The 22097-nt window shown below is 52.1% G+C and overlaps 2 protein-coding genes across 7 annotated transcripts in view; one reads left to right on the forward strand and one right to left on the reverse strand.

Annotated features, from left to right (window-relative positions):
• KPNA7 (karyopherin subunit alpha 7) overlaps positions 1 to 22097 on the reverse strand; it is a 129460-nt gene that overhangs the window by 46146 nt on the left and 61217 nt on the right. The window lies entirely within an intron of this gene.
• The window catches only part of MYH16 (myosin heavy chain 16), a 48941-nt gene continuing 45899 nt past the window's right edge, over positions 19056 to 22097 (forward strand). The window contains 4 exon segments of the mRNA XM_085016574.1: positions 19056 to 19309; positions 20139 to 20193; positions 20195 to 20312; positions 21331 to 21501. Coding sequence (XP_084872700.1) covers positions 19183 to 19309; positions 20139 to 20193; positions 20195 to 20312; positions 21331 to 21501 — 471 coding nt within the window. The 5' untranslated portion in view covers positions 19056 to 19182.

Genomic DNA, 22097 nt, shown 5'->3' on the forward strand with positions numbered 1-22097 from the left:
ACCCTGTCCTGGGTTCCAGGAGTCTGACCTCCCCTGCTGCTTCTGGGGGTCTCTACTCTCATGCTGGGTCTCGTTGGGCCGCAGCGCCAGCCCCCCCTCCCCAGGCCACGCCTTTCCTCTGCCACATCGGAGTGTGGTGGCTTTTCAGTCCCCCTCTGGGTGGGAGGTGCCTCGTCATCTCCGGTTGGTTTCGCATCACGCTGCCCCACTTTACTCAATGATTCTTCATCAAACTCTAGGCAGTGACCCCAGCGGACTCTGCTCTTTCCCACTGGGGTTGGAAACCTCCTGTCGGCGGCGGGGCGGGGGTCCTGGATCTTCTCCTTCGCCAGGATAAGAAGAAGCTGGAAGCATCGCCGCCTCCCACCCCCCAATGTGGGCGGGGCCTCTGGAGGATGGACTCCAGGCCCCGCCTATCCGGGGAGGGCTCTCACCATCGCCTCCCCTGGATGCCTCTCCTTAAAGGCCCAGGGAGGGTGGGGTGTGGGGACGCCTCCTTCCGTGCGCCACCCAGAGAAGCTGCACTGTTATCTTTTGCACACAGAGATCTGCCCATTAAAAGTCCCGCTGCTGGAGTTCCCTTCATGGCTCAGCAGAAAGGAACCTGACCAGCATCCGTGAGGACGCAGGTTCTATCCCTGACCTCGCTCGGCGGGTTAAGGATCCAGTGTTGCCTTGAGCTGTGGTGTATCCGGACTTAGCTCTGATTTGACTCCTGACCTGGGAACCTCCATATGCCGTGGGTGCGGCCTGAAAAAGAAAAAAAAAAGAAAAGAGTCCTGTTGCTGAAGAGATGAAAAACAACCCTGTCAAGAGATGTGAATTTGAAGAGTGGCCGGTTGTGGGGAATGACGCGTCTACAACACTGATGACAGCCAGGCTTGGAGGCAAAGCTTATTTTACCTTTGGGGAAACTGAGGCCCTGCTTAGAAGAAGTGAGGTTCATCCTCAGGGGTGAAGTATGGCAGCAGAGCAGGTACTGGTCAGGGTCAAGGTCATAATTGCTGATAAAGGTCATTTTCATAATTGCTTATCAATATGATTTCTTCATTGCCAGATTCCAGTTTTCAGAATACAAAAACATGCTGGAGTTCCCATCGTGGAGCAGTGGTTAACGAATCCAACTAGGAACCATGAGGTTGTGGGTGCAATCCCTGCCATCCCTGGCCTTGCTCAGTGGGTGTTGCTGTGAGCCGTGGTGTAGGTGGCAGACGCGGCTCAGATCCCGTGTTGCTGTGGCTCTGGCATAGGCTGGCGGCTGCAGCTCTGATTGGACCCCTAGCCTGGGAACCTCCATATGCCGAGGAAGTGGCTCAAGAAAAGGCAAAAAGACCAAAAAAAAAAAAAAAAAAAAATGCTGTCATGATCAGATGATATAGAAAAATCTGGAAAATATTAAGTGGTACCATAAAAAAGATTCTTTGGGTTGAAAGTAGCTGCTTCCCAGGCCCAAACTCAGAGACAAAAAAAAGGAAATTAGCTCTATACTCAAGCAGGTACCTTTTTTTTTTTTTTTTTCGTTTTTAGAGTAAATTGAAACTTCAAACCTAAATATAAAAGCTAAAACCTGGGAGTTCCCATTGTGGCTCCATGGGCTAAGGACTCTCCATGAGGATGCGGATTGGATCCCTGGCCTCCCTCAGTGGGTTAACGACCTGGCATTGCCTCAAGCTTTGGTGTGTAGGTCGTGGATGTGGTTCAGATCTGACATTGCCATAGCTGTGGTGTAGACCGGCAGCTCTGATTTGACCCCCAGCCTGGGAACGTCCATATGCCACAGGTGTGGTCATAAAAAAGAAAAGAAAGTAAAGTCTAAAACGATGCAGCTCAGAAGAAAACACCAAGACCAAGCTCCATGACCTTGAATTTGGAGGTGGTTTCTTAAACATGACCCCAAAAGCATAGTCAGCAAAGTAAAAAACAGACTTCATTAAAATTAACTTTTTGTATCAAGAAAAAAGACATTATCAAGAAAGTGAAAAAGCTCACAGAATGGGAGAAAATATTTGCAAATCACATATTTAATAAGGGTCCAGTATCTAAAATATATGAAGAACTCTTACAGCTCAACAAGAGAAAGACAAACGACCCGATTTAAAATGAGACAAAGGACTTGACATTTTTCCAATGAGGTGCAAATGACCAACAAGCACAGGAAAAGACGCTTGACGTCATCAGTCACTAGGGAAATCTTAATGAAAACCATAGTGCGATACCACTTCCCACCCATGAGGATGCCCATCGTTTTTTTTTTTTTTTTTTAAAGGAAAATAGCAAGCGGTAGTGAGGATTTTTGAGAAACTGGAACCCTTGTGAATTGCTGGTGGGAATATGAAATGATTCAGCCACTGTGGAAACAGTTTGGTGATTCCTCAAAAAAACCAAACCTCAAAGAACCAAGTGATCCAGCAATTCCATTCCTAGGTAAATATCCAAACGAACTGAAATGAAAACAAATACACGTAAGCCTTTATTCATAGCAGCACAATTCATAATAGTCAAAAAGTGGGAATGAGCCAAATGTTGGCATTCCTGTTGTGGCTCAGTGGTTAACGAATCCGACTAGGAACCATGAGGTTGCGGGTTCGATCCCTAGCCTTGCTCAGTGGGTTAAGGATCCAGTGTTGCCATGAGCTGGGGTGTAGGTCGAAGACCTGGCTTGGATCCTGCGTTGCTGTGGCTGTGGTGTAGGCTGGCGGCTACAGCTCTGATTAAACCCCTAGCCTGGGAATTTCCATATGCCATAGGGGCGGCCCTAGAAAAGGCAAAAGAAAGAAAGAAAGAAACTGGAGTATATATGCAAAGGAAGATTACTTAGCCATAAAAAGGAATGAAGTACTGATACGTGTGACGGTGTGGATGAATTTTGAAAACATTATGCTAAATGTAAGCAGCCAGGCGCAATAATCATATATTGTATCATTCATGTGAATCGTGCACAGTCATACACCGCATTCATATAAAATACCTAAAAGAGGTAAAACCATAAAGACAGAAAGCAGGTTGGTGACTGCCGGTGGCTGGGGGAGAAACTGTGTAACGAGTGGTAGGTTTCCATGTGAGCCGCTGAAAATGTTTTGCAACTAGACGGAGGTGGTCGTTGCATGACATGGTGAATATACGAAATGCCATCGAGTTATTCACTTAAAATAGTGAATTTCATGGTATGTTGATTTTTTTTTTCAATTACGGAAAGAGTAAATTAGGGGCCTGAGGGTGGAGATGGGATGCTGGCAGATGCTGGGAAGAAAGTCCTCCAGGCAGTTTCCCTTCCAGACCCAGAGGCCATCTCCAAGCTAGAGAAGGAGCCAAAGGACTCTGAGAGTCCATCCGTCCCATTTTAAGGATGGGAAAGGCAAGGCGAGAGAAGTCAGGGACTTGCCCAAGGTCATGAAATGCACAGAAAACCACGGAAGAATTAGAGGTAGGGCTTTAGAACTCAAAGCTGGCACTGCCCCCTGGCCCCTTGGTCTCTGCTGGCTATGATGGGCCGTGATGGGCTGGCAGTTGGGGGGCACAGCCATAATCAGATGAGTGAAGCCCAAGCTCGCATTTCTGGCCTGAGCATGTGAAAGGGACAAAATCCTCAATGGTCATATGGGCACATCCTTGCCCAAGGCTTTGGATGAGCCCACCTGGCTTTTCCTCCTTGAGAGTCCGCCCCCTCCGTGGTACAGTTACAGCTTTAAGAGGAAACTCATTAGCCAGCTCTTCTATTTCTGCCCACAGCCTGCACCCCTGGGCTGAGGTCATCAGTTTCCCCACAAGGGCAATGGGAGGAAGGCGAATGTTCTAGAATCAGGGCATTCACTGATCCCCCCCTGAGGGACCCGGGAGCATCCAGTCAGGCCCTGGAAGGTGAGGCCAGCTGAGCCACTGGAGCCCTAGGGGTTCTTTTCTTTTTTAAGTTTTGCTGGCTCAGACCTGTTGGGCGGGTGTGAAAGGGACTGGCCAGCCTCTGCTAGGCACCCAGTCTCTTCCAGTGTGGTCTCAGGTGGGTACCACGGAGGATGCTGAGGGAGATGGGAAATGGGGGGGGGGGCCATGGAGGGGCCACTGGAGCAAGGTGGATGTAACAAAAGATTAGCGAGGGGGAGCAGGGGTGGGCATTTCTTTAGGGGCTGCAGAGTGGGCATGTCATTCAAAGCTCCCCGGGGTCTGGACCTGCAGGGAGAGAGAGCGCTGTCTCGTTCCACAGTGAGACAGGAGCAGTGAGAGTCGAACCGGGAGCAACCCCACTTCGCTGTGCCTCCCACCTTCCACCAGGGGATGGAGGGGGTGCTGGATTCTTCCCGGCTTCAATCCCTGCCCTGCGCTTCCCACACTCTGGAATGCACCTCTCCCCCCGGATCCTTTCAGCTTTTGCATTCCATGAGCTGAATTTCTTTCTGGTGGATGGTTTGTGATTTTGAAAAATGGGTCTTGGTGATCAAAGCCGTCCGTAAAAAGAGCAGTTGTCTGGGGCAGGGGGGCAGGAGTGGTTTGGATGCAAGGGGCCCTGGGATGCGGGGTGACAACTAAGCAGAGGGCTGGTGGCCAGTGAGAAGGGTGGGACCTGGTGTCAGAGGCCTGCACAGCCTTCAGGGCAATACCTGGTCCCAGGGGTCTCTGCTCCAGGCCACCAGGCTGGGACACCAGCCATCACATCTTAGCCTGTGGTTCAAGGCAAAACCACTATGTAAAAAAAAAAAAAAAAAAAAAAAAGGTGTTCCCATCGTGGCTCATTGGAAATGAATCTGAATCTAACTTGCACCTATGAGGACACAGATTTGATCCCAGGCCTTGCTCAGTGGGTTAAGGGTCCAATGTTGCTGCGAGCAGTGGTGTAGGTTGCAGATGTGGCTTGGATCTGGCGGTGCTGTGGCTGTGGTGTAGGCTGGCAGCTGCAGCTCTGATTTGACCCCTAGCCTGGGAGCTTCCGTATGCCGCAGGTGCAGCCCTAAAAATAGCAAAAAAAAAAAAAAAAAAAAATACAGGAGTTCCCATTGTGGCTCAGTGGTAATGAAACTAACTAGGACCCATGAGGACTCTGGTTCAAACCCTGACCCCACTCAGTGGGTTAAGGATTCGGCGTTGCCATGAGCTGTGATGTAGTTTGCAGATGAAGCTCGGATCTGGTGTTGCTGTGGCTGTGGTGTAGGCCTGCAGCTGTAGCTCTGATTTGACCCCTAGCCTGGGAGCTTCCATATGCCTTGGGTGCAGCCTGTAAAAAAAAAAAAAAAAAAAAAATACAAGCAGCCCAATTGGAATAAATCAAGGAGAATTTCTAGCCCTCCCGCCCTCATTAGAACAATTAAAAAGGAACCCAGTGCTCAGACAGGAGCAGTTGTTAATGACAAGTCTAATGCATTTGAATCCGACCTTGCTGCTACTTGCATTTTCCTTTCATGTGGATTTTGGTCTCATCTCCCTGGGGACTTCCATCTAAGTTACGCAGAACCATGAAAATGAGACCACAAAAAAGCCAAGGCCATTGTGCCAACAGGGACAATGAATGACAAAAGGAAGTTTATGTTGAGCAGTCGCATCTTCCAGAAAGGGGGTGGGGGGGACCCAGTGAGGCCGCTGAGCTGCCCAAGGTGACTGGTGGCAAATTGAGGGCCTGCGTTCCTGGACACTGGACACGGACTGTCCAAAGCTATGGGCAGAAACCAAGGACTCCCAGCCCCAAGGTCCCCAGAGATGGGACTCAAGAGGGATCAGGCAAGGTTCTTACTCTGGGCTGGGGGGTTTTCAGTGGGCAAACAATTCCATCTTGATGTTCACTGCTTTTATTTTTAATTTATTTTATTTTTTTTAATTTTTTTGTCTTTTTCTAGGGCCGCACCCACAGCATATGGAGGTTCCCAGGCCAGGGGTTGAATCAGAGCTGTAGCCACCGGCCTACGCCAGAGCCACAGCAACGCGGGATCCGAACCTCCTCTGCAACCTACACCACAGCTCACGGCAACACAAGATCCTTAATCCACTGAGCAAGGCCAGGGATCGAACCTGCAACCTCATGGTTCCTAGTCAGATTTGTTAACCACTGAGCCACGACAGGAACCCCATATGTTCACTGCCTTTAACTGAAATGTATCCTTTCCTTCCCTTTTTAAGACAGGTGGCAAGTCACCATCATATTAACAGTACCTGTGACTTTGTCATCAGTGGAAGTCACAGATATTTTCCTATCATATTCCAACGGTTGCAGGGCGCTCAAAAGATGGTTAATTCTCATTGCTGCTTCAAAGTGGTTGACGTGGTTGTTAGACCTGCCGTTATTTGATACGCTAGTAAAGAAGCACAGGTATTGCTGATTCATGCATGTTAATTACATGTTAATGTCATTTGTTTCCTTGGTGATCTTACATATTTTTTTACTTGACTTTAAAATGTTGTCTGATGGAACCACAAACATCACCAGATGAACACAGAGGTCTATGGACCATGAGGGCGCAGGACCCCAACCCCTTCTCTCACTCTTATTTTCTGCTAAATAGGGCTTTGGGGTTGGGGAATCTGACTCCAACTAAAGCTCTCTAAGCTGGACCCCACAGCGAGATGAGAAGAGGACAAAGTGGCTGGCTTTGTCTCCATCGCCTACCTGCCTTGGCTCAGCCTCTTTTGGAAACACCTGGGCCCCTGGCAGGAAATGCTGGCTCTCCCCATGGATAGCCTGGTGGAAGCAAGGATCCCCAGCTGGGTTGCCTAAAGGTGGAGGCTGTACCCTTGGCTCCAGAACAGCACTGCTGGCAAAGGGGCTCAGAACCACATCCTCCCCAAACCCCTAGGAAGGTCCTTTATCCCAAGACAAGCTGAGATGCCCCTGCTTCTCTCTCTCTGCTTCTTCGAGTCCCCAGTCCTCCTTCTTCCTGCTGTTTGGTGATATTGTCTGGATTTGGAAACCAAGAGGCACAGCTTTGACCCCAGGCTAGCCTCATCCGGGGCAGTTACTCTGTACCAGGAATGTGCTGAGCATCTGGTAAAGCCTGTGGACCTCTGCTCAGATTAGTGTTTCTACGTGCATAAAATAAACTACAAAGGGTCACAAAGGGAACCACTGGTATTAAAATCCAGTTGTCAAAATATTTTTAAAAATCGTCTGAATAGCAATTAAAATATACATGTTGTTAGGAAATTTCAATAATAGCATCTGAGGGTCTAATAACACTATCACTTCAAAGTTGAGACGAGGGTTAGGTAGTATTTGGAGTTGTCCACAGCCATACTTCAATGAAAGAAAAACAGCTGTGATTTCTGTTGGGGCCAAGCCACAGCAGTGCTAGTACTATGGTGGCTTGTGGCCTCTACTCTGACCTTAGGGGGGAATGAAAAGCCAGTGGTAATTGTTTTCTCATCCCATTTGATGGTTAAATGTACATGCTTTCACCTCTCCTGGCTCTCATCTTCTCCTTTGTAAAATGAGTTCCTCGATCCCTACCTCACAGCCTTAGCACGAGGGGTGTATGGCACCACAGATACAGAAGGGTTTTGTGATGAGTGGGGGCACACAACCCCAAGGATTTATTAGCTTATTTCTTATTCTTGGTGATTAAGACCTAAAAGGACCAAGACATTCAAAGAGACATGAGAGAAGCAGCCCCCGTCTCCCTCAGGCGGTTGCCCCAGCCTGTACGACAGTCTTGGCAAACTGTCCTCTCTTTCCCCTCCAGAACCCTGGAAGTCCTGGTTCCCACCTGTGGTTCCTTCCTGCTCCTCCCTCAGCTGAGCCACGATGCCTGGTGGATACAAAGGCGAATGTGGGGACGATGTGGACCCAATGCCCTTCCTGGTACCTCCCGAAAAGGAGAGGATCGAAGCCATGAACAAGCCCTATGACATCAAGAGGTCCTGCTGGGTCAAGGACGAGAAGGAGGGCTTCGTTGCGGGGGAGATCCAGTCCGAACAGGGTGACCAAGTCACCGTGAAGACGATCACCAACCAGGTGAGTGGGGAACAATCCCCAGGATGGAACTGAGCTTTAGGAGCAGTGGACGCCTGGGCTCTGCCGTCCACACTTCTGCTCAAGAGGCAGGATGGCAAGAAGAGCAGGTGCCTCTGAGTCTCGTGTGCTGGGTTCAAGTTCAGACTCAATGACCCTCAAGCTGTGGGGCCCTGAGCAAGACACTTTCCCTCTCTGAGCTTTGGCTCTCTTACCATAGAGATTCCAGCGTGATAGGGCATGAAAATACATTGTGTGCCCTAAAATAGTGCCTGTGTGGGAGAGATTATCACGACAGTTATTTGTCCTTAAAGCCCCAAACACCTCTCATGCGGAATCTATTTCCTCAGAGGGAGAGGGGACATCTCAGCTTGGGGGAGTTGCACTACCTGCCCATGATATCTTGAGGAATGTGAAACAAAACAGCCTGGTTGGTCTGGGTGAACTCTCCAGGGTCATGAGCTACCGAAGGTGACCCAAGCGCCCGGCTGCATGGCGGTGGAGTGCTGGAGCTGGCTTGCAAGGGTCCAAGAGTAAACATTCAGGGGCTTTGCAGCCAGTTGTTAAAGCTTTGGCAGCCTGATGTCCACCGTGGTGAAAGGAGCCACGCCCTGGAAATTAACAAATGGTATAAATCAGGTTTGCTTTTTTCTGTCCAGCTGGTTTGCTAGCACCCCGCTTTCTGCTGGTCCACACCGTGTCTGACTATGAGGAGTGGCTTGAGCGTAGATAGAAACCCCCTCCCCCATGGCAGACTCCTGGGGAAGCGCTGGACCTTTTGCTTCATCCTTTCAATAACCTTTGGAGTAGGACTGATTTTTGCAGAGGATCCAAGAGACTGTAGGTAACTTGCCTGCAGTCACAGAAGTAGGGTGTGATGAAATCAGATTCAAAGCATGCTGTATGGTTCAAACACCCAGGCCCCTCTGCAGTAAGTACCCCCTCATCTTCCACAGTGGGCTGCAACGGGGCAGTGGGAGGTCCGTCCTTGGTGAATTTCATGAATAAGAGAACAGAGACTTTCCACGGTCAGAACTTGCCACCGCTAAGCTTTGTGCCTCACCTCCTTTGAGGGGTGTGGCCGCAGAGCTGGGTTAGAGTGGGTTTGAACGCAAAAGTCAAGCTTAGCTCTCAGGGGAAACATCCTTTTCGGAAGGGCAGGACACTGCAGTGTTGCCAGCAATGATGGATGATGAGAGTGGAACCCCAGAGGCCCCCGTCTGGATGCAGTGTAAGGACAGCTCTTAACTTGGTGAGCCTCTGCAGTCATACGCCATGCAGCTAGGTTTGGGACAGAACAGACTGACTCATCCGGCTCCGTAGATACAGGCAAAGGTTTCCATTCCTCTGCTGGGGCTGAAAGAGAAGTATGGGCCTGTGGGTGAGGCCCAGCTGTCAGGAAACTCCCAGAAAGAGACTTTGAATGAAACCCAGCCTGATTTATAAGGGGTGTGGTGGTCATGCCGGGGTGGATTTTCCAGAACTGTCAAGATTTCAAATGATCTGCCTGTTGGACTCATGAATTATGAAAAGTCCCAGAAACCCCAGCCGGTGTTTAAGCCTCGCATCTCAGGCCGAAGGCAGCTCAAAGACATTTGTTTTCTGGATCACGTGTCTTGAGCTTTGGTCCCAGATGCTGCCATTTAGGAGCTGGCGCTCGCTTTCATTTACAGATGAAAAACTGGGGTACAGAGCAGGGCTGGGATGTGCCTACTGTGCGCAGGAGCTCCAGATGCTTATGCCGTATTATTTTCACCCTAAAACATCTACCACTCATCATCGTTGTCTGTTATTGACTTTTTTTTTTTAATTTTTTGGTCTTGTTGGCTTGCTTGCTTTCAATTTTATCATTCAAGGGGGGTTGCTGGGAACAGGGGAATGTCTTTTTTTAATAGAAATGTTCACCGTTATTCAGAAACCGCCACAAATTCTCAAGGCAGAGCGTCGAGCGTCCCATCTCTGCAGAGTGTCCCTGGGATCAATGAGCAAGTGCCAGCAATGAACTTGGCTGGACGAGAAGCACAGGCTGGAGGTGCTCTGAACGTAGGGAGGGACCAACTAAAGTCATGTACTTCTCCCAGCAACCAGCCAAGGGAGCCCCTGGCACCCCTGATTCAGTGGGAAGGCAGTTAGGGATCCTATGGCTTTGGACATCCCTCCCTGTCCCAAGTCAACGGGACATGGCTGGACCCAGAGTTGAGCCCACTGATTCCAGCTTTTTTGCAGGACACCAGAGAGTGTGTGGTAGGTACTCTGTGCCGGATGCCCCCGGGGTTGTGACAGTACTCTATCCTAATGCATGTGCTACCGTGTCCTGACCCCCAGACGCTCACCGTGAAGAGGGATGGCATCCAGCAGATGAAGCCACCCAAATTCTACCAGGACAGTGACATGGCGGACATGACCTTCCTGAACGAGGCCAGCGTCCTGAACAATCTAGGCCAACGCTACGTCAACATGAGGACCTATGTGAGTGCCGGGGCCGGGGCTGGGGAGGAAGGGGTGGTGGCAAACCTTCTGATGGGGAGGGGGCAGCTAATCTACTCTCTCCAGCAACCAACATACACCATGGCTGGGACGGGGGCAGAGGGACCACATTTCTGACGTGTTAGGATCTCCACCCCAAGGCTTTGGCACCTCAGTGATGACACAAAATCCATGGGCAGCTGGCACACCTTGCGCTGAGAATCTCAACCGGAGATTCTCCGATCGAAACATCATTTTCCCCCTAGGGTCTTCATGTGGCCTTATTAGACGTCCCTCCCCGTCCATCCATTCATCCATTCATGTCTCCTTTCCTTCCCTTCTTCCAACCTCCCTTCCTTCCTTCCCTCTCTCCATCCATCCAACCATGCATTCATTCAACAAACACTGAGCCCTGTGCCAGGTTGAGCAAAGGGGGTTACCATCTGTCCCCTGACCGTCTTGGAAATCCTAAGACTCCCAAAGGTGCTGGTGGCTAACTTCAAAACAGGATATAAGGGACTTTGGTGTTTGCCTCCCTAGATGTCTTTGCTAAAAAGGAAAGACGCTGTCTGGTAGGAACAGGTGAGCTGGAGCCTGACTTCAAGGTCAGAGGCCGCTGGGGATTTCCTTCCCCTCCCCCAGGGTGTGGTGACAGCCAAAGAGCTGCCAAATGTTTCCTCCCCCGTCCTACTCTAATACTTCAGCTCCAGCTTCAGGCCCCCGGCAGCACCGTCGCCCCATGCGGTAGCAGGGGTCTCTGGAAAACTCGGGGATAGCTGCTGGGCCTGGAGGCCAGTGGGCATCCTTGGACTTCAGCCTGGGAAGAGCCACATCTGGCCCTGGCTGAGCCCGGGGTTTGGCTGCCCCTGTGCAGGTGAACCGACGATCCTGTGGGTGGCCACACCACGTCCTGGGGCTAAGGGGCTGCGGGCTCAGTGGAGTGTGGCCTGAGGGACCAGGGCAGCAGTCCCCTCTTAAATCCAAACACCTTGCTTGAAGCCCTGATTGAAAAACTCAGGCAGGCGGGGCAGCTCCTTGGCCCCGACGGCTTCCCTCTCGTGCCCTCTCGTGCAAGGGTGACGGGGGACCTCTCCCTTTCCTTCTGACCCAAACAGGGACTTGACTAGCTTCTGCTCTGCTCTCTGCCCCACCCCTGAGACAGGGCTGGAGGGAAAGAGTGACTCGATGGCTGAGCCCAAGGATGAGACACGGTGTATCATCCTCTCACCTCTGTCTGGTCTCTGCTCCTCCTTCTTTGGCTCGCTTTCTTTTTAATAAGGTTCCTTTTAAAACTGGGTGCGGGGGGGGGGGAGGGAGTGGGAGTTGGGGTGAGCAGATGCAAACTGTTACATTTAGAATCCAGAAGCAATGAGGTCCCGCCGTACAGCACAAGGAACTATATCCAATCTCTTTGCATAGAACATGATGGAAGATAATATGAGAAAAAGAATGTATATATATATATGTGCGTGTGTGTGTGTGTGTGTGTGTACACACACTTGCATGCCTGGGTCACTTTGCTATACCGCAGAAATTGATGCAATCACCATACTTCCATAATAAATAAATTTTTAAAAAACACACTATATTGCAGCTCAGCAAAGAAGCTGGGGGATGTGTCTCCCCACTTGGACAAAAATGGAAAGTTTTCAGGTTGATATGAAACGAGGCAGAGACTGAGGGGCTCCAGAGGTCAATGTGAGTGTCCAGGAAGAGAAGGAAAAGTTTGAGACCTGTGGATCTGGCCATTTCCTGCCCTCGCTTGTTCTGCCTTCAGATTGTTTCTTTCACTAATCTCATTGGGTTTTCTGATTTTTTTTTTTTTAATGGGATGGCTTCCTTACCTAATTGCCTTGGGGTGAAGAGTGGAGATGGAGTCTCTTGTTAAGAGCGGATCAAACCCCAGCTGCCCACCAGTTGCAGACTGTGTCCACATGGTGGGGTCTCCACAGCTGCTAATACCCCCCGCCCCCAGAAACCCCTCCGTGAACATTCGTGGAGAATCTCCACCATATATGAAGTGGAAAAAGCCAGATAGAAGACCGTATCCTAGAAAACGAATCGTTCGTTTTAAAAACACTGCGAAGCGTTACGAATGTGTGTCTGGCTTTACAGGTGCATCAGAATCTGTGGAAGAGGAAAAAGAAGCCCCTACGGAGCTCCCCTGTGGGAGGCAGGGGCAGCACTGAACCCGCTGGGGGTCTTTTTTGCTGCATATTTGTCCATACAAATGAGTGTGTTATCGATTCAAATAATTAAACCAAAAAGACAAATATATATATATATATATATATATATATATATATATATATATAAAACCAAAAAGACAGATATATATTAAAGAGAAGGCTGGTTTTGCTTACTGAAGAAAGACTCAGACTTAGGTTTTGGGTCCTCCAGCCCCGGAGAGTGACTGTACCTCCAGCCAGGCTGCTCCGCGGAGGGCAGGGGTCCGGAGGGGAGAGGGCAGCAGGGTGCGGGGGGCGCGGCTCACCATCTTCCTTGCCTCTCGCCAGACCTACTCGGGCTTGTTCTGTGTGACCGTCAACCCCTACAGGTGGCTGCCCATCTACGGGGCCCGCGTGGCCAACATGTACAAAGGCAAGAAGCACACAGAGATGCCACCCCACCTCTTCTCCACCTCAGAAAACACCTACCATGGAGTTCCCGTCGTGGCGCAGTGGTTAATGAATCCGACTAGGAACCATGAGGTTGCGGGTTCGGTCCCTGCCCTTGCTCAGTGGGTTAACGATCCGGCGTTGCCGTGAGCTGTGGTGTAGGTTGCAGACGCGGCTCGGATCCCGTGTTGCTGTGGCTCTGGTGTAGGCTGGTGGCTCCAGCTCCGATTCAACCCCTAGCCTGGGAACCTCCATATGCCGCGGGAGCGGCCCAAGAAATAGCAACAACAACAACAAAAAAAAAAAAAAAAGAAAAAGAAAACACCTACCACGACATGCTCATGGGTGCGTGCGGAGGGGTCTGCGTTCCGTGGGGCGAGAAACATCTTCTGCCACCGACGCTCCAAATGCATGAGAAGCACATGCTCCCCAGTCCCAACCCCAACCTCACACCATCCGTTGAAGGGTTTTTTTTAACGTTGCTCGGTTACGATTATTCATTTTGATACTTAGCTTTTGCTAATTCCCTGCCCTACCTCACACCCCACTCTCGTTTAAACATCCCCAAAACACGAGATGATGGAGTTCCCCGGTGGCGCAGCAGGTTAAGGATCTGGCATGGTCGCTGCTGTGGGGTGGGTTTGGTCCCTGGCCCCTGAACTTCCACAGGCCACGGGCATGTCCAGAAAAGGAATATTTACAAATACACGGGATGCCAAGCTACATAAGTTGCCCAGAACTCGAGTCAATGCTTCACCATGCCCTCCCATCTCTGCAGTATGGTACGGAGGTCTGGTGAAATGATTTTATTACCATGTCTCGTATGTTGCTCATGACTGCACAGCTCTATGGGACGGGACTGGTAGCAACAGCATGACTGATGAATTCTTGGCCCCTTCTGCAAGGAGGTGGGCTGCAGAGGCAGGCATGTGGCCCCAGATGCCACCGAATCCAAGGTCTTAGGTGTCCGCAGGCTGCTGCAGCCTCTCTCCAGGCTGGGTGGGACGCAGGCAGATGCAGACAGTGCAGCTGAGGTGAGGCCAAATGTCGAGTTTCTAAGTGTTTTCTCATTCCATCTTCCCGTTGCCGGTCCCTCCCTACAGATCGTGAAAATCAGTCCGTGCTGATCACATAAGTGTCCCTTCTGCGTCTCAGCCTATAGACATAGAATGAGGTCTGTGTCTTACCCATGTAATGAAGCCCTCTTAGAATGAATTGGTGAGACTTTGTATGGAAATCTGCAGGCAGTGAGTGCGTGGCAGTGAGTAAGGCTGCGTCTGCTCACATGGGGGTGTGTGGGGGGTGCTGCCCGTGCCCAAGGCCGTCCTTGCCCAGCCCTGGTCCCACCCTGACGGTCCCCAGGTGGGACGTGACAACACCCAGCCTGCACCTTTCATCGCTTGGATTGTCTGCTCCCGTTTGCCACCCGCAGGGGAGAGTCCGGGGCTGGCAAGACTGAGACCACCAAGAAGGTCATCCAGTACTTTGCCAACATCGGAGGAAGTGGCAAACAGTCCTTGGATAAGAAGGTAGGGTCCCACCGGCAGATTAGGGGTCTCTCGTCCCCAGCCCGCCCCATGTTTGGGTCCACACAGCAGTGCCCATGTCACCCTCCCAGCTGCCACTTCATAGATGAGGAGATGGAGGCTTACAGAGAAGCGACTCCGGCGGGGTCCCCTGGGGGGAAGGTCTGACCCCTGAATCAGGATGGATTCTGATGCCCCAGACCACGTCAGCCCTCAGAAAGGCCAGTGGCAGAGCCCCTCGTGCTTGGCAGGGGAGAGAGGGGAAGGCCAGCTCCTGATTTAGCGGCTTCTGCAGCCCCTGGCAGCCCCAGGGGCACAGGGAGCATGCACTGGCCCAGCGGCAGCGACAAAAAGCTGACGAAGAGGAAAGGCGCCTTCAGAAGAAGACCAGGGATGTTCAGGCTCACACAGGAGTCTCATCCCCAACAGCAAAGAATCAAGGCCTACCGGGGGTTCCTGTCGTTGTTCAGAGGGTTAAGAACCAGCTAGAATCCATGAGGATGTGGGTTTGAACCCTGACCTTGCTCTGGGTTAAGGATCCGGCGTTGCTGCCAGCTGCGACATAGGTCACAGATAACGGGCAGGTGCCCTCTGTCACAGAGACGGTCATCAGACGGTGCCCCCCCCCCCCCGCCATGCCCTTCCAGCCCCAAGTTCCTCCTTGGTTCCTGGCACATACGCCACCATCGTTTGAAAGCCCCAGGTACCCAAGCAGCCACCAAAAGGCGACCCCACCTTGTATTTCTTTCTGGGTCAGGGGTCCCTGGAGGATCAAGTCATCCAGGCGAACCCTGTGCTGGAGGCTTTCGGGAACACCAAGACCATCAGAAACAACAACTCCTCCCGCTTTGTAAGTGTGCCGGTGGCCGTGGTGGCCCTGGGGGTGGCAGGGCAGACATTATCACCCAGTTCCAAGGAAGGAAATCCGGGCTGCAACTCGCCAGTGGGAGGACGCGAGGGCCGGCATCTCCTTCCCAGAGAGTTCAAACCTGCATCCAACCAAGCCCAGTTCAGGCTCTAAATCCAAGAGCCTGAATGCGGAGCCTGAGGCACACGGGAGGGAGAGGGTCAAAGTCAAAACAGGGGAATCAGAGATTTGCAATGGCTGAAAGCCGAGGAGCCCCCTCTAGGGGTCCCTGGCTGGAGGGATGCAGGAGGGGCCCTGTCCCCAGGGCCCTGGTGGGCGCTGGGGTCATGGGAGGAACTCGGCAGTGGCGCACCTGTCCCTGCTGGCCCCCCATGTCCTGCTGAGGCCTCCTGCTGCCTGAGCTCAGGGGGCCTGAGAAACCAGCGCTGGGCGGGGGGGTGGGGGGTGGGGGTGGGACAGGTGAGCGGTGATGGAGAGAGACTCCTGCTCCCAGGGGCATTTGTCTGCGGTTGTGCCAAAGGTCAGAGAGAGGGAGGTGGTGTCTCCCCAAAAGGCGATGTGGTACAGCGCCCCCTACATGGCAGAGTACCGGCACGCCTGCCTCTAAGCGAGTTCCAAAGGACCCCAGCCCCTCCTGGGGGCACCCTTCTCTCGCACAAGTGCCCCAAAACTGCAAACGATCCCACTGGCCCTCGATTTAGCGCCAGGACCCGTTCTCCTAACTTCTCTGCCCATCTGCGTGGGAAGCCTGCGGCTCTGGCCCAGCTGCCTTGGGCGCAGTTACATGCCTGCAGTGCCCTTAGAACCCGGGGGGGCGGTCAGTGAGCCACAGCAGCCAAACCCAGGTCCAGAGCTATTGGTGTCCTCTCTCACCACCACCCTCCCCTCCCGGCTCAGGGCAAATTCATCCGAATCCACTTCGGAACCACCGGCAAGCTGGCTGGAGCGGACATGGAGAGCTGTGAGTCGGGCCCCTTTGGGAAGGCTCCTGGGGGCAGGTCCAGCTCCGTGATGTATGGGGTGGGGGGGCAGTGCACCATGAAAAGTATTACGCATTTCAGAATCGCAGCAGAGGGACATTAAACCAAGCGCGGGGTCTTTCTGAACGCAGCCTGTCTCGCGTTGAGGAGACCAGCCCTCCCCCCCGCGCTCCCCTCCACCCGGAGCCAGGCCCCTCCACCCCGAGAGGCTGTGGGTCTGGGGGAGAGGGAAGAGCGGACCCGGGACTGGCCAGGGCACTGGGCTTTATGGGGAGGGCAACTCTGCCTTCCACGGAGCCCTGCACTCCAGGCAGACAGGGCTGAACGCAGGGGTGCGTTTGCTTTTTCTTTTCCAGATCTCTTAGAGCAATCGCGGGTCATCTCCCAGCAAGCCGCTGAGAGGGGCTACCACATTTTCTACCAGATTCTCTGCAACAAGAAGCCTGAGCTTGTTGGTAATGATCTTTATGTCTGCCTGATGGACTCGTAACTTGCTTGTCCTCTATTTTCAATGACCAAAGGATGCCCCTTGTAGGAGGATTTGGAATCATGCCTGTGGTTCTGCAAGATCCCCTGGGGTTTAGAGTTACGTGAAGTTACAGGGAAGTTCCTCGAAGTTCTCCTCACTTTGCAACAGCCTAGGAGGCGTCACCCCACTGTTGGCCCATTTCACCGATGGGGCTTTGGGATGCCCGCATCTCATGAGTGAGGCGTGGACCTGGGATACAGGGCTTTAGACAGCCCTCCCCAGGTCTTGCTCAGACGGCAGCAGAGAAGGCAACCCAGAACCACTGCATGTGACAGGCTCTCCTCTGGGTGGATGTGGCCCACTGCGTGCACAGCCTGGCCAGCAGGCTGCACTGACCTACTCGGCTGGAAGCCCCTGCGCAGGCACTAACGTGCCCAAGTGTCCACGGCAGACCTGCTCAGCAGATAAGGTTGGGGGAAGGATGATAACTGAATCTTCCACATACACACCTCCTATCCCAGCCAGAGGCTGGTGTATCGAGTACCATCCCCCACTCAGGGATGGGTTTTATTTGTGTTGGACACGGTGTACTTTTTAATTCATATAGCGCATTTTGAAATGGGAAGGCTTCACATAAAAACCCACTTTCCTGGTTTCTCTGGTAGAGCAGACGATGCAATAGCCATGGGCCTCCCCTCTGACATGTCACTAATCAGGGCAGTGAGTGGTGGTAGCCCCTTTGGATGGAGCTCAAGCTCTCCTGTTTGCCGCACTCCCCACCCAGCCCTATTGCCTCTCTGGCCCTGGAGCGGAGCAGCAGGCACCACTTATATTCCTTCTCGAGCTGTAGTTTTTCTCAACAGCAGAGAGGAAAGGAAAGGAAAATATTCCTTGCACACATAGCTCTTCCAAAACTGAAAAAGGAAAGAAAGACCAAGAGGGGCACACATTTGAAGAAAAATAGAAATGAACATACTTCTTCGTAAAAGCAACACCATCCCATGCATATTATATGTAAGTGATTGTTATTGTCTGCTGCACTCGGTGTGTTTCTTTCCACCTTCACGTGTGACCTGCTCTCTATAGGAGAGAGAAAGGAGAAATATAGGCATCTATTTATTCCAAAACTATCGATGGGTTATCTGCTAGGTACCAGATATTGGGCCAGGTGACAGAGGCCACAACCACGATCCTGAGACCTTCTGGTCCCTCTAAAGTTCCTCACACGCCTCTTCAAGCCCCTCCATGACTCTGGCTGATCCCAGAAGGCAGGGACCACATCTTATTCAGCTCTAGAGTCCCCCAAAGCCACCATCACACCTGGCACATGGCAGACATTTAGCAATGTGGATTACAAATGAAAAAGAAAAGAAAACCACGTGTCACCAAGCCACTAACCTGCTTTCCTGCTCTTGGCAGAGAGCCTGCTGCTGGTCCCCAACCCCAAGGCATACCACTGGGTGAGCCAGGGCGTCACTGTCGTGGATTACACGGACGACGGGGAAGAGGGGCAGATCACAGACGGGAGTGGGTGGGCGGGGCTGGTGAAAGACTGGGGGGAACCTTGGGGTCCTGCAGGCACTGCCACCAGACCTAGGCAGGGCCGCGGGGGAGAGGGGGGCCCTCAGAGCTGCCAGGAAGCAGCCCGGATTCTCCCCTGGAGATTTCTGGGAGTGCGGTTGGCATTTATCCCAAGCCTGTCCCAGCAAGCAGAGTTTCTCTTGGCAGCACTGAACAAGAATGCTGTAGGGATTTATAGGTCTGTCTAGTCCACACACCTTTTCTGCCTTCCCTTCCTTCCTGCTGGATGGGAGCCTCCAGTCCCCGCTGCACCCTCTCTCTCCTCCTCTGTGACGCTGAGCACCTGGGGCTTTCGTTAGCTGTGTCATGTACTCTCACTTCTTTGACGATGGAATTGATTTCTCGTGCAGCTTGGCCTTCCCCTCCTCCCAGTGCCCAGCAAGGAGCCTTAATTGTAATATAACCGTGCTAATAATATGGGCCACTTCTTATTATGTGCCAAGCACTGGACTAAACATTTACCCATCATTCTGGTTTATCCTGACGACCACCTGCTATGCCCATCCGGCAGATGTCTAAACCGAGGCCAGGGAGGTTAAATAAATACAAGGACTCCCTTGCAGAGCCTCTGGTCTGGGCTCCTTGGAGGAAAACAGACTTCTCTCTGGTCCGGGTGTGTCTGACCTCCAGGGTCAACACCGTGCCCAGTGGCCCTCCGGTGCCACTCCACGGGGGCCTCCACTCTGCGGAACAGGAAGCCAGGGGCATCTGGGCTTTCTCCCCGCTGTGGCCTTGCAGGTGGCTTTTGACATGCTGGGCTTCAGCACCGAGGAGAAGATCGGCCTGTATAAGCTGACCGGGGGCATCATGCACTTTGGCAACATGAACTTCAAGCAGAAGGCTAGAGAGGAGCAGGCCGAAGTGGACACCACGGAGGGTAGGTGCGGGGCGGGGGCCGTGCAGGGGGCGCGGGGCTCTCCTGCTTCCTGTGCCTTTCACAGGCATCCTGCAAACCCAGAACGTTCCTTGTATGTCCAGACATTGAGAGTCTCAGAGAGACACGACAGGGTCAGAGACATGATTTGGGGTTCTGTAATTGCTTTGCCACTTGACCTTGAGTGAGGGGGGGAAACCAGTCTCAGGCTGCTGCTTTCTTTTTTTTCCTCATTCCTAAATTTTTAAAAATTGTAGTCTAGTCGATGGACAATATTATTTAAGTTCCTGGTGTTTAATATAGTGACTCACAATTTTATTCCACTTACAGCTATGAAATATTGGCTATATTCTCTGCATTGGACAATATATCCTTGCAGCTCATTTTAATACTTAAAAAGTCTGTACCTCTTACTCCCCTCCCTCTATGTTGCCCCTCCCCTCTCCCCCTCCCCACTGGTAACCACTAGTTTCTTCTCTGTGATTCTGCTTCTTTTTTGTTATCCTCATTCGTTTGTGGTACTTTTTAGAGTCCACATATAAGTGCTACCTTACAGCATTTGTCTCTCTCTCTCTCTCTGTCTGACTTACCACACTGAGCATAATGACCTCCACGTCCATCCATGTTGCTGCAAGAGGCAAACGTTTGTCCTTTTTTAGGGCTGAGTAATATTCCATTGTATATCAATAGGACAGCTTCAGACCTGTTTTCTCATTGGCCATGGGGGGAGGGGTCTCCTCCCCCTCCCCCAACCCCTTCCCTAAACACAACCGACACTGCCAGGGTTGCCCCAGCTTTCTTTCCCTCACCTGCTTTCTCTGTCCCTACTCAGTGACTGACAAAGTCGCCCACCTCATGGGTCTCAACTGTGGGGAGCTCCAGAAAGGCCGTCTACGACAAGATGTTCAAGTGGCTGGTGATCCGGATCAACAAGACCTTGGACACCAAGATGCAGCGGCAGCTCTTCATCGGGGTGCTGGACATCGCCGGCTTCGAGATCTTTGAGGTGTGCCTGGCCTCTGCTCTGGGGTGGCCCTCCGCCTTTTAGAAGCCGCTTTTCACCAAGCTTGTCTTGTTTCTCATCTTGGACTGGGGCTAGCCAATCTCAGTTGGCTCCTGGGTCTCTGACTTCTGGTCTCCAGAAGGTTCTCTCTTCATGTGCATGGCACCAAGTCACAGAGAACGGTGTGAACACAGCAGAATAGAAGGAGGGGTGTGCTGGCTGGAGCCGGGCGGTACGGGCTCAGCAGAGCTGATGGTTAAATTTTCAGGAATGCTGTGAACCCGTTGACATCCTGTTGATACATATCCAGGGTGTATTTACATCATGGAAATTCGCCAACACTACAAATCAGGTTGTGGGTGTTTTTTTTGTTTTGTTTTGTTGTTTTGTTTTTTTTTTATTTTGAGAGAGAGAGACAATGAGAGCTGATTTATCAGCACAGTACTAGTGGCCTCTCTTTCTTGCCACACAAATGAGACTCAGGTCTAATCACCAGACAAGCATTTTTCATAGGAGGCCTCCACATGGGGTCTCATTCAGAGAAAAGTTTCTGGTTTGAAAAACAATCAAAAGGTTTGTAACCCCCTCAAGCCCCTTCATCCTCTTCATGAGGGTGAGAAAAACCAGACAGAGAGGACTGTCCGAAGGCACCCACGGGTCCGATCCATCACGCATCTCAAATGATTTCTACTCCTGGAAAGAAAGCGGTTCTTCTCACGGTGGTGTCCATTAACCGCACAGGGCAGGGAGTCTGAGTTTCCGACACCAGCATCGGCACGGAGCGGTCCTGGCCCCGTCGTCAAGCCGCTCGGAGCCTTTGCCGGGGAGGGTCGCCGAGAAGAGCTTCTTGCGGGGCCGATGGGTGCACGGATGGGGTGGTTGCTGTGAAGGCATCTGGGGCGGTGCTGATCACAGGTCGGCCCTCTGCAAGCTTTAGCTCTGCTCGGGGCCCAGCCCTTGGCCCCGGGACAGGCTCGGACTGCGGCTGCCTGACGCCCCTCCTTCTCTCTCCCACCCGCAGTTCAACAGCTTCGAGCAGCTGTGCATCAACTTCACCAACAAGAAGCTGCAGCAGTTCTTCAACCACCACATGTTCGTGCTGGAGCAGGAGGAGTACAAGAGGGAAGGCATTGAATGGGTCTTCATCGACTTTGGCCTTGACCTGCAGGCCTGCATCGACCTCCTGGAAAAGGTACTCCCCTTCTCCAAGGAGGGGATGGAGCAAGGTCAGGGCCCCGAGCGGGACACGTCTCAGGAGGGGATCTCTCTGGGGCCTGTGGGTTCGGGGGAATCAGCGAAACGGCTGATGACCTTGGCTTATCTGACCCCAAGCTTCCGCTCTGCAAAATGGGTCCAGCAACCTCTGCCAAGGCCACTGTTAGTGCAGCCGTTTTCTGCCTTCGCTCATGGGATCATCATAAGCTACCTTGTGCAGGGGAGGTAATTTATTATAACCATGTCACACACGGGAACACTGCGGCCCAAAAACATGAGGTCATTTGCCCATGGTCATCCATCCTGCGAGTGGCAGAGTCAGGTTTTTTGTTTGTTTTGGTTTTGTTTGGCCACACCCATGGCATGTGGCCATTCTCAGGCCAGGGAGGGAACCCAAGCCACAGCAGTGACAACACCGAATCCTTATCCACTAGACCACCAGGGAACTCCCAGTCAGGTTTTAACTAAGGCCATCTAAGAGCCTCCCTTGTAATCACACCTTAGGGAATGTCCGAGCAAACGGACTTGTGCAAGAATACATAGTTTTGGAGTTCCCGTCGTGGCGCAGTGGTT

The sequence above is a fragment of the Sus scrofa genome, chromosome 3 (genome assembly GCF_054392235.1).
Source record: "Sus scrofa isolate SSC_HxYL_T2T_F1_AM1 chromosome 3, Sscrofa_HxYL_maternal_Yorkshire_Landrace_v2.0, whole genome shotgun sequence".
Lineage (NCBI taxonomy): Eukaryota > Metazoa > Chordata > Mammalia > Artiodactyla > Suidae > Sus > Sus scrofa.